At 44.7% G+C, this 12097-nt stretch overlaps 1 protein-coding gene across 1 annotated transcript in view; it reads left to right on the top strand.

Annotated features, from left to right (window-relative positions):
• Positions 1 to 11858, top strand: part of TMEM244 (transmembrane protein 244) — a 67893-nt gene extending 56035 nt beyond the window's left edge. Inside the window, exon 6 of the mRNA XM_040426978.1 lies at positions 11428 to 11858. Within this exon, the coding sequence (XP_040282912.1) occupies positions 11428 to 11522 (95 nt within the window). The 3' untranslated portion in view covers positions 11523 to 11858. The remainder of the gene's footprint in view (positions 1 to 11427) is intronic.
• Positions 11859 to 12097: the final 239 nt, after the last annotated feature.

Here is a 12097-nt window from a genome sequence, read left to right as displayed (position 1 = left end):
GACTGATAGAATGTTAAGAGGCTGGAAAAGCTGCATGTTGTTACCGTGTGTGAACGGCGCTTTAAGTGAGGAAGGGATATTTCCTGTTTAGTTAGAGCCCAGACAACCAAGGTGTAATTTTAAGTTTTGTTGCTATGAAAATAAACCTCACGTTTTGGACCTGCAATCCAGCTGTTGTGGAGATTATTGTAATAATGACCCCTGAAAAAGAGCCAACCCCTCACAATATATATATATGCATATACACAGTGGATATAAAAAGTCTGCACACCCCTGTCAAAATGTCAGGTTTCTGTGATGTAAAAAAAAGATAAATCCTTTCAGAACTTTTTCCACCTTTAATGTGACCTAGAAACTGTACAACTCAATTGAAAAACAAACTGAAATCTTTTAGGTAGAGGGAAGAAAAAATATAAAAATAAAATATGGTTGCATAAGTGTGCACACCCTTAAACTAATACTTTGTTGAAGCACCTTTTGATTTTATTACAGCACCCAGTCTTTTTGGGTATGAGTCTATCAGCATGGCACATTTTGACTTGGCAAGATTTGCCCACTCTTCTTTGCAAAAACACTCATATTACGAGGGCATCTCCTGTGCACAGCCCTCTTCAGATCACCCCACAGATTTTCAATCAGATTCAGGTTTGGGCTCTGGCTGGGCCATTCCAAAACTTTATTCTTCTTCTGGTGAAGCCATTCCTTTGTTGATTCGGATGTATGCTTTGGGTCGTTGTCATGCGGAAAGATGTTCCGCTTTCTAGCAGAAGCCTGAAGGTTTTGTGCCAATATTGACTGGTATTTGGAACTGTTCACAATTCCCTCTAGCTTAAATAAGGCCCCAGTTCCAGCTGAAGAAAAACAGCCCCAAAGCATGATGCTGCCGCCACCATGTTTCACTGTGGGTATGGTGTTCTTTTGGTGATGTGCAGTATTGTTTTTGCGCCAAACATATCTTTTGGAATTAGGGCCAAAAAGTTCAACCTTGGTTTCATCAGTCCATAACACCTTTTCCCACATGCTTTTGGGAGACTTCAGATGTGTTTTTGGAAAATGTAGCCTGGCTTGAATGTTTTTCTTCGTAAGAAAAGGCTTTTGTCTTGCCACTCTACCCCATAGCCCAGACATATGAAGAATACAGGAGATTTTTGTCACATGTACCACACAGCCAGTACTTGCCAGATATTCCCGCAGCTCCTTTAATGTTGCTGTAGGCCTCTTGGTAGCCTTAAAGACCAATTTTCTTCTCGTCTTTTCATCAATTTTGGAGGGACGACTTGGTAATGTCACTGTTGTGCCATATTTTCTCCACTTGATGATGACTGTCTTCACTGTGTTCCATGGTATATCTAATGCCTTGGAAATTATTTTGTACCCTTCTCCTGACTGATACCTTTTAACAATATGATCCCTCTGATGCTTTGGAAGCTCTCTGTGGACCATGGCTTTTGCTGTGGGATGCGACTAAGAAAATTTCAGGAAAGACCAACTAGAACAGCTGAACTTTATTTGGGGTTAACCAGAGGCACTTTAAATGATGGCAGGTGTATGCTGATTCCTAGTTAACATGATTTTGAATGTGATTGCTTAATTCTGAACACAGCTACATCCCCAGTTATAAGAGGGTGTGCACACTTATGCAACCACATTATTTTAGTTTTTTTTGTTTTCTTCCCTCCACCTAAAAGATTTCAGTTTGCTTTTCAATTAAGTGGTACTGTTTATAGGTCATATTAAAGGTGGAAAAAGTTCTGAAAGGATTTATCTTTGTATCATTTTTTTACAGCACAGAAACCTTACATTTTAACAGGAGTGCGTAGACTTTTTATATCCACTGTGTGTATGTGTGTATATATATATATATATATATATATATATACACACTGCTCAAAAAAATAAAGGGAACACTTAAACAACACAATGTAACTCCAAGTCAATCACACTTCTGTGAAATCAAACTGTCCACTTAGGAAGCAACACTGAGTGATAATCAATTTCACATGCTGTTGTGCAAATGGGATAGACAACAGGTGGAAATTATAGGCAATTAGCAAGACACCCCCAATAAAGGAGTGGTTCTGCAGATGGTGACCACAGACCACTTCTCAGTTCCTATGCTTCCTGGCTGATGTTTTGGTCACTTTTGAATGCTGGCGGTGCTTTCACTCTAGTGGTAGCATGAGACGGAGTCTACAACCCACACAAGTGTCTCAGGTAGTGCAGCTTATCCAGGATGGCATATCAATGCGAGCTGTGGCAAGAAGGTTTGCTGTGTCTGTCAGCGTAGTGTCCAGAGCATGGAGGCGCTACCAGGAGACAGGCCAGTACATCAGGAGACGTGGAGGAGGCCGTAGGAGGGCAACAACCCAGCAGCAGGACCGCTACCTCCACCTTTGTGCAAGGAGGAACAGGAGGAGCACTGCCAGAGCCCTGCAAAATGACCTCCAGCAGGCCACAAATGTGCATGTGTCTGCTCAAACGGTCAGAAACAGACTCCATGAGGGTGATATGAGGGCCCAACGTCCACAGGTGGGGGTTGTGCTTACAGCCCAACACCATGCAGGACGTTTGGCATTTGCCAGAGAACACCAAGATTGGCAAATTCGCCACTGGCGCCCTGTGCTCTTCACAGATGAAAGCAGGTTCACACTGAGCACATGTGACAGACGTGACAGAGTCTGGAGATGCCGTGGAGAACGTTCTGCTGCCTGCAACATCCTCCAGCATGACCGGTTTGGCATTGGGTCAGTAATGGTGTGGGGTGGCATTTCTTTGGAGGGCCGCACAGCCCTCCATGTGCTCGCCAGAGGTAGCCTGACTGCCATTAGGTACCGAGATGAGATCCTCAGACCCCTTGTGAGACCATATGCTGGTGCGGTTGGCTCTGGGTTCCTCCTAATGCAAGACAATGCTAGACCTCATGTGGCTGGAGTGTGTCAGCAGTTCCTGCAAGACGAAGGCATTGATGCTATGGACTGGCCCACCCGTTTCCCAGACCTGAATCCAATTGAGCACATCTGGGACATCATGTCTCGCTCTATCCACCAACGTCACGTTGCACCACAGACTGTCCAGGAGTTGGCAGATGCTTTAGTCCAGGTCTGGGAGGTGATCCCTCAGGAGACCGTCCGCCACCTCATCAGGAGCATGCACAGGCGTTGTAGGGAGGTCATACAGGCACGTGGAGGCCACACACACTACTGAGCCTCATTTTGACTTGTTTTAAGGACATTACATCAAAGTTGGATCAGCCTGTAGTGTGTTTTTCCACTTTAATTTTGAGTGTGACTCCAAATCCAGACCTCCATGGGTTGAAAAATTGGATTTCCATTTTTTTATTTTTGTGTGATTTTGTTGTCAGCACATTCAACTATGTAAAGAACAAAGTATTTCAGAAGAATATTTAATTAATTCAGATCTAGGATGTGTTATTTTTGTGTTCCCTTTATTTTTTTGAGCAGTGTATGTATATATATAGTCTCTAGGAACAATAACAGCAATGTAACTCCGTGCTTGCACTGATTAATTACAACTTTCTCCATTATGGCCAACTCCTCTGTTATTGGGCTGATAAACAGATCAGTCTAGCTCTGCAATGTGACCTCAACTTGCATGACTCTATTTTGTTCCCTTTGCATCATTCTTGTTCACTGGACTGAGGCACTTTTGCTGTGGCTTCTATGTACAGGACTAATATGTGTCTCCCTTTGGAGCACACTGTCACTTCCAGGCTGAAGCAGCTTCCCCAGCAGTCTTCTAAACTTTGGTTCCTGTCCCCCTGCAAATATGCAACAATCAGATACTCACAGATTTTAAAAATTAGGTACGCGTTCAGATAATTTTAGGGTGGTCAGGAAAGATTTATAGTTATGTTTGGGTACACAAAAAATGTGTTCCATGTGTACCTTTAGATCTGTAGGGGCACATGGAATTGCTTTGCTTTTTGCTCACAAGACTTTGAAACTTACTTCACCACCTGGGGTGCTCAACATTAGTGATAGACGAACATCGGCCGGGACGGTTCGCAAACGCGATCAAATGTTTGCGAACCGCAAGTTCTCGGCGGGCCCTATTCACTTTAATGGCAGGCGAACCTGAAAAACCTTCAGCTCATATTTGCAGTACTTAGTAGAAGTGCACAAATAGTCTCACAACATGGACAGTGACATACTAGAGGGGGATCAATGACAAAAATTCCAACCAAAAATAAGTATCTTAATCAGGGGAAATGTTTATGTGTCTTAAAGGGAAATTTTCTGAAATGTGCCCTGTTGGAGCCTAGAAATTTTTTATTTTAAGCCATGGGAGTACGGGCCTTAAAAATTAGGCATTCACCTGACATAAAAGAAATTCTGATTATGTGGCTCGAGGTACATTATGTGGTCAATGGATAGAAATTTTACTGTAGGCTACTGGACTACAGGCCCCAAACATTAGGCATTCACCGGACAGAGAAGATCAAGTAATTATGTGGCTGGAGGTATATTACACAGTCAATGGATATCAATTTTACTGCAGGCCAGTACAAATACAGGTCAAATATATATGTTTAAAAGAACTAAAAATATTAAATTGGATTAAAAACATGGCTAACGAAATCCCCCCTTTTAAAAAAAACAACTAATGATAATAGTTGAAATTCGATAACACGCGGTCGTCACTGGTGTTGAATTCCTCAGAGGCCCCAACAATTATTCATTCACCGTACAGAAAAGAACAAGTAAGTATGTGGCTAGAGGTAGATTACACGGTCATTGGATATCAATTTTTCAGCAGGCCAGTGGACTACAGGCCCCAAAAATTATGCATTCACTGGACAGAAAATAACAATGGATAATGTGGCTGGAGGTACATTAGGCGGTCATCATATAACAATTTTACTGTTGGCCAGTTACATTACAGGCCCCAAAAATGATGCATTCACCGTACATAACAGATCAAGTGATTATGTGGCCGGAGGTTTATTAGACGCTGGTCAATGGCTATCAATTTTACTAAAGGCCAGTACAAATACAGGTGGTGTTGTAGGATATGTGTGGGCTGGCATGAGGAAATTCAATTAAATGTGGTCGTCAAAGGTGTTGAATTCCTCCGAGATCCATGCATCATTCATTTTTAGAAATGTGAAGTAGTCCACGCTGTCGTGAGCTAGGTGAGTGCGCTTATCGTTCACGATCCGCCCTGTTGCACTGAACGTCCTTTCGGACAGGACATTGGACGAGGGGCAAGCCAAGAGTTCCATGGCAAATTGTGCCAGCTCTGGCCACAGGTCAAGCCTGCACACCCAGTAGTCCAGGGGTTCCTCGCTTCTCATAGTGTCTACATCGGCCGTTAACCCGATATAGTCGGACACCTGTGGCTGTGGCTGTCGATGGGTTGACTGCAAGAATGATCTCATATCTGAAGTGACCAACACATCTTCAAACCGCCCTCTTCTTGCGGTTTGGTACCCGCAACTGTTTACTGTGAGTGGAAATTCCTCTGAAAGCGCCCGCAAAAGCAGAATGCAGCATTTCTCGAAGCCTGGAAGTGCTGCATTCTGACAGCCCTCTGTGATGCTGGTAACATGTCCGCTATTTTGTGTTTGCACCGGCAGTCTAAGTACATTGCCACCCAGTACTGGTCCTTGCCCTTTATGCTTTTTATACGGGGGTCCCTCTTCAAACACTGGAGCATAAAGGCCCTCATTTGCACTAAACTGGAAGCGGTGGAGTGGACTGGCTCCTGCTCATCGTCCAGGATAATGTCATCCTCGGTCTCCCCCCCAGACTGACCAGTTTGGTGATCTCATCAAATGGCCGCAGAAGTCATGAGCAGCGACTGTCGCGGTGAAAAAAAAACAAGCTCCCCAGAACCTGTCCTGCCACAGAGTTCGTACAGGTAGTCGTTAACTGCACATTTCTGCTGGAGTAGCCTATCAAGCATATACAGGGTGGAGTTCCATCACGTCGGACAGTCACAAATCAGACGTCTGACGGGCAGGTGGTGTCGCCGGTGAACATCAGCAAGGCGAGCCATGGCCGTGTAAGATCTTCTAAAATGGCCAGAGATTTTCCTGGCCTGCTGCAAGACGTCCTGGACCCCGGGGTATATGGCAATGAATCGCTGCACGATTAAGTTTAGGACGTGTGCCATGCACGGCATGTGTGTAATTTTGCCCTGATTCAGCGCGTTCAGAGGATTGGCACCGTTGTCGCACACCACTTTACCAACTGTCAAATTGAGTGGGGTTAGCCACTGATCGGCCTGTGACCGCAAAGCTGAAAGGAGTGCAGGACCGGTGTGGCTCTTGGCTTCCAGGCACAACAGCCACAGCACAGCATAGCAAGGTCTCACCTGGCACGTCGAATAGGTTCTGGGGAGCTGGGGGGGGGGGGGCGCAGTGGAAGAGGCGGTAGCAGTGGAAAAGGAGGAGTCAGCCGAGCAGGAGATGGAGGATGGAGTAGGAGGAGAAGAAGAAGAGGCAGGCCTGCATGCAATCCATGGCGGTAACACCAAATCCACTTGGGTGCCACTGGTTGCATGCTTGACAGCCGTCAGAAGGTTCACCCAGTGGGCAGTAAAAGTTATGTACCTTCCCTGCCCGTGTTTGCTAGACCACGTGTCTGTGTTCAGATGTATCTTGGTACCGACAGATACATTCACTTGTTGCTGAACGTATATAGCTCCAGGATGACTTTCTAGGAGAAATATTTTTTTCCGGGGACCTTCAATTGCAGTGTGCCAATGGCCACAAATTGTATAAAGGCCTCTGAGTCCACCAGTTTATATGGCAGTAGTTGGCGGGCTAGCAGTTCCGACAAGCCAGAAGTCAGCCGTTGGGCAAGAGGGTTATCCGGCGTCATCATCTTTTTACGCTCGAACATTTGGGCCATGGAAGCCTGCCTTTTGCCAGATGAATGCGACAACGGCACGGTGGAAGGTGGAATGGAGGACAAATGGGAGGAGGAAAGAGAAGAGGCAGGACGTGGAGCACCGGGAGTGTGGCTTTGTGGGTTCTGACGGTGTTGCTCCCACAGGGCTCGGTGATGGGAGTAGGCAGCAACAGCGGGGACCACCGTCCTTGGGCTGATCTGGGTACTGTCATCAGACTGCTGGGTGGCAACCGTTGATACCGCCTCTTCCTGGTCCAATGCCAAGAATGGCTGCGCATCGGTAAGGTCTTGGAATGGATGGGAAAATAATTTCTCTGAATCGAGCGGAGGGGATATGGGGGTGGTGGTGTCTTTGGGGGTGCACACAGCAGAGAGTGAGGAGGGTGCAGAAGCGGAAGGCTCAGTGAGAAACTCTGGTGCGTCCTTTGACGTAATTGCACGCACCTTCTGCAACTTCCCACTTAGGCTCTGGCCTGGTGCACCTGCCCGACCCTTACCACCCCTGCGGAATGGCCTGCCTCTTCCTCTGCCTGTCATTTTTAAAATGACCCAGTGACAAAGTCCCTATAGAAGAGCAATATTTGTGGAAGAAGGTATATCACACCCCTGCCTCAATCAGTTTTTTGGGGGGGCAACTGGTATAGCACACCAGTAAAAAATTATTTGTTCCAATAGCGTTTGTCACTCTGTGTAGCTACGGTAACGCAGCAGAAGCGCACACAAATGCTGCACTTCCCAAATGCACTATATAGAAAGTATATTATAGGTATATCACTCCCCTGCCTTAATCAATTTTTTGGGGGGGCAACTGGTATATCACACCAGTTGAAATTATTTGTTCCAATAGCATTTGTCCCTCTGTGCAGCTGTGGTAACGCAGCAGAACCGCACATAAATTCTGCACTACCCAAATACACTATATAGAAAGTATATTATTGGTATAACACACCCCTGCCTTAATCAGTTTTTTGGGGGGGGGCAACTGGTATATCACACCAGTTGAAATTATTTGTTCCAATAGCGTTTGTCACTCTGTGTAACTGCAGTATCGCTGCAGAAACGCACACAAATTCTGTACAATACAAGTGCACTATAATATACTTTCTATGTTAGAAAGTATATTATAAGTATATCACACCCCTCAGTAAGTCACACCTATCAATAGCACACCTATACCAGTCCTTAAAATGACTTTTGTGGCCCTATTAGCTAGCGTTTGGTGTCCCTAACAGTTTGTCCCTGCACCACACAGAAACCTCTCTGGCAAAAGACTGAATATAAAATGGCGGCCAGATCGAGTTTATTTATAAGGTAGGGGGTGTTTCCATGTGCTGAAACATCTCAATTGGCTGTCCTGTACTACCTGATGGATGTGTCATGGGTTAATGTTCTTCACAATGTAAAAGAATATTGAGCTGGCAGACATCGCCATATGTTCGGCGAACCGCGAACGAGCAAAGTTCGCCACGAAACTACCGCCGGGCGAACCGCAAGGCCATCTCTACTCAACATATACACTAGTGTAAGGTTAGGTTTTTACATCTTGTTCAGGAGATCCCTTCTCCTGCGTGTCTACTTCAAAAATAAGTTTCAGTACGAGGGAGAGGGAAAACATGTCCCTCCCCTTTTAATCTTAAAGGAAACCTGCCACCATAAAAATACTGTCTAATCTTCTGGCATCATGTTACATGGGAGGATTTGCTGAACAGATTGATATACAGTTTTCTGGGCCTGTTGGCAGCCCTAATCAATGAATGGCAGCCTTTCTTCTATAACTATACATATGAAGATAGTTGTCAATTACTGAGGAGGACCACTCATTGGACTCCTAATGCCAGGATAAGCAGAGGTTTACCGTAAATGAATAAAATGCAAGTTATACTGAATCTTTTCCAACAAAACTACAGTTGTGGCCAAAAGTTTTGAGAATGACACAAATATTAGTTTTCACAAAGTTTGCTGCTAAACTGCTTTTAGATCTTTGTTTCAGTTGTTTCTGTGATGTAGTGAAATATAATTACACGCACTTCATACATTTCAAAGGCTTTTATCGACAATTACATGACATTTATGCAAAGAGTCAGTATTTGCAGTGTTGGCCCTTCTTTTTCAGGACCTCTGCAATTCGACTGGGCATGCTCTCAATCAACTTCTGGGCCAATTCCTGACTGATAGCAACCCATTCTTTCATAATCACTTCTTGGAGTTTGTCAGAATTAGTGGGTTTTTGTTTGTCCACCCGCCTCTTGAGGATTGACCACAAGTTCTCAATGGGATTAAGATCTGGGGAGTCCCCAGGCCATGGACCCAAAATGTCAACGTTTTGGTCCCCGAGCCACTTAGTTATCACTTTTGCCTTATGGCACGGTGCTCTATCATGCTGGAAAAAGCATTGTTCTTCACCAAACTGTTGTTGGATTGTTGGAAGAAGTTGCTGTTGAAGGGTGTTTTGGTACCATTCTTTATTCATGGCTGTGTTTTTGGGCAAAATTGTGAGTGAGCCCACTCCCTTGGATGAGAAGCAACCCCACACATAAATGGTCTTAGGATGCTTTACTGTTGGCGTGACACAGGACTGATGGTAGCGCTCACCTTTTCTTCTCCGGAAAATACTTTTTCCAGATGCCCCAAACAATCGGAAAGAGGCTTCATCGGACAATATGACTTTGCCCCAGTCCTCAGCAGTCCATTCACCATACTTTCTGCAGAAGATCAATCTGTCCCTGATGTTTTTTTTTTTGAGAGAATTGGCTTCTTTGCTGCCCTTCTTGACACCAGGCCATCTTCCAAAAGTCTTCGCCTCACTGTGCGTGCAGATGCGCTCACACCTGCCTGCTGCCATTCCTGAGCAAGCTCTGCACTGGTGGCACTCCGATCCCGCAGCTGAATCCACTTTGGAGACGATCCTGGTGCTTGCTGGACTTTCTTGGATGCCCTGAAGCCTTCCTAACAAGAATTGAGTTCTTGATGATCCTATAAATTGTTGATTGAGGTGCAATCTTAGTAGCCACAATATCCTTGCCTGTGAAGCCATTTTTGTGCAACGCAATGATGGCTGCACGCGTTTCTTTGCAGGTCACCATGGTTAACAATGGAAGAACAATGATTTCAAGCATCACCCTTCTTTTAACATGTCAAGTCTGCCATTTTAACCCAATCAGCCTGACATAATGATCTCCAGCCTTGTGCTCGTCAACATTCTCACCTGAGTTAACAAGACGATTACTGAAATGATCTCAGCAGGTCCTTTAATGACAGCAATGAAATGCAGTGGAAAGGTTTTTTGGGGATTAAGTTAATTTTCATGGCAAAGAAGGACTATGCAATTCATCTGATCACTCTTCATAACATTCTGGAGTATATGCAAATTGCTATTATAAAAACTTAAGCAGCAACTTTTCCAATTTCCAATATTTATGTGATTCTCAAAACTTTTGGCCACGACTGTATATAAAACAAAATATGCTCTGTTCCCTTGCTCTGTGCCATGATGCTGACAATTCATACTGCCTGTTCAACATGAGCCCCTTTAAAGGGAGTCTGTCACCTAATCTGAGCATTTTAGACCGCTCAGATCAGGTTATAGACTCCTTTGCCCACATTACAATGTTATCTTTATTTGTGCTGTCCCTCGCCGAGATCTTCCAAAAAAGACTTTTAAAACTTAAGCTAATGAGGTTTGGCAAGTGCCCAGGGTCGGCGTTACTGCAGCAAGTGCCCAGGCCCCTCGGCGATGAGTCCAGAAAACCACACCTCTTTCACCCCTCTGGTCCACCCTCGTTTCCTATTATTACCTCCTCCTCTCCCTCACAAATCTCGCGCCTGTGCCGCTCCACACTTGCCCCGCACCTGCGCGCTGCTGTGCCCATTATGGGCAGAGGAACAGGGAGTTGCACTGTGCATGCGCCGACCCGCCACTTCTTTGGCTTCACTACAGCCCTTTGTTGTGGCTGGATACTTCCACCGGCTGTATTTCGAGGTATGGACTGAATAATTTAAAAGAATACTAAGTCACGGATATGTGTGTACAGTGGTGTACATAGAGAAGTAAGGGCCTCATAGCAAGAATTGAACTAGGCCCCCCACACAGGACAGAAGGGTTTCGGCCTAAACCCCTTTTTAATGACCCTTGGGACATTTTTTTCCACTGCCTCAATTGCTAAAAGTTTCTTTAGAAGGTAGAGTCCTGACCAAGTTTTCACCCCCAGTAGAAGAGGAGATAATCCCAACTGGGCCCCCTCTTGCCCTGGGCCCCATAGCAGTCGCATGGTCTGCCACTATGGTAGCTACGCCCCTGTATGTTTTAAGTCAGGTTATTAAAGTAGTCAAAAAATGAATTTATATCTACAAGTATCTCTCCAACATTTTAAGACACTCTTTTATACAACTAACTTGCATTTCATTAAATCTAGTGTCATCTAGTACCAATTATTGTCTGTAGTACTTTATACTAAGGGTTCAATAGTCATTCTTTTCCCACTCTAACATACTGTACATACATGCCCATCTTCTATCTTGCTAATCAAGTCTTCTTTATCTTGTGTACATTTAGGCATTGGTTTGACCATGATGATCTGTGGAGGACAAATTCTGGCTTATCTTCTATACCATAACAACTTTATATATCCCGACCTGGATGATTTTTGAAATAATCCTAGAGCAAAAATTATTTTAAATGTATAAAATGCTGCTGTTTAAGTTTGTTCTTTTATAAAGCATTTGTTTATCTGTACATTTATTTTTTTAAAGTGAAGTACATGGGCTCATGGATGACAGGATGAGTCATGCCTCAACTTCTTTCATCGCCATGTATATTAAATTATATACCAGAAATGTCAAAGTGTTTTGTAATAGTTTTTGTTGAAATGAAAATATTTTCCTGCTATTGCTACCAAAGAACACCAAAAATTCTACTGTTTGAATGCACCCTAATTCTTTTACATGGTGGAAGAATGAGGTCTTATTGCAGAGTCAGCCATGTTGCTTTAGGCCTCATGCACACGGCCGTGTTCCGCGGCCGAGAGTGGTCCGTGGTAACCCGGCAGGGATTCCTGCTGACAGCAGGAGCGCACGGCGTCATTGGTTGCTATGACGCCGTGCGCTTCATGCCGCCGGTGCTGTACAGTGATACACTCGTATGATCTATACCAGTGTATCACTATACACCAGCGGCGGCATGAAGCGCGCGGCGTCATAGCAACCAATGTTGCTCAGGGAAGTTA

This window comes from Bufo bufo, chromosome 4 (genome assembly GCF_905171765.1).
Source record: "Bufo bufo chromosome 4, aBufBuf1.1, whole genome shotgun sequence".
NCBI classification, from domain to species: Eukaryota; Metazoa; Chordata; class Amphibia; order Anura; family Bufonidae; genus Bufo; species Bufo bufo.
Note: the sequence above shows the minus strand (reverse complement) of the source record. Positions and strands in the feature narration are given on the sequence as shown.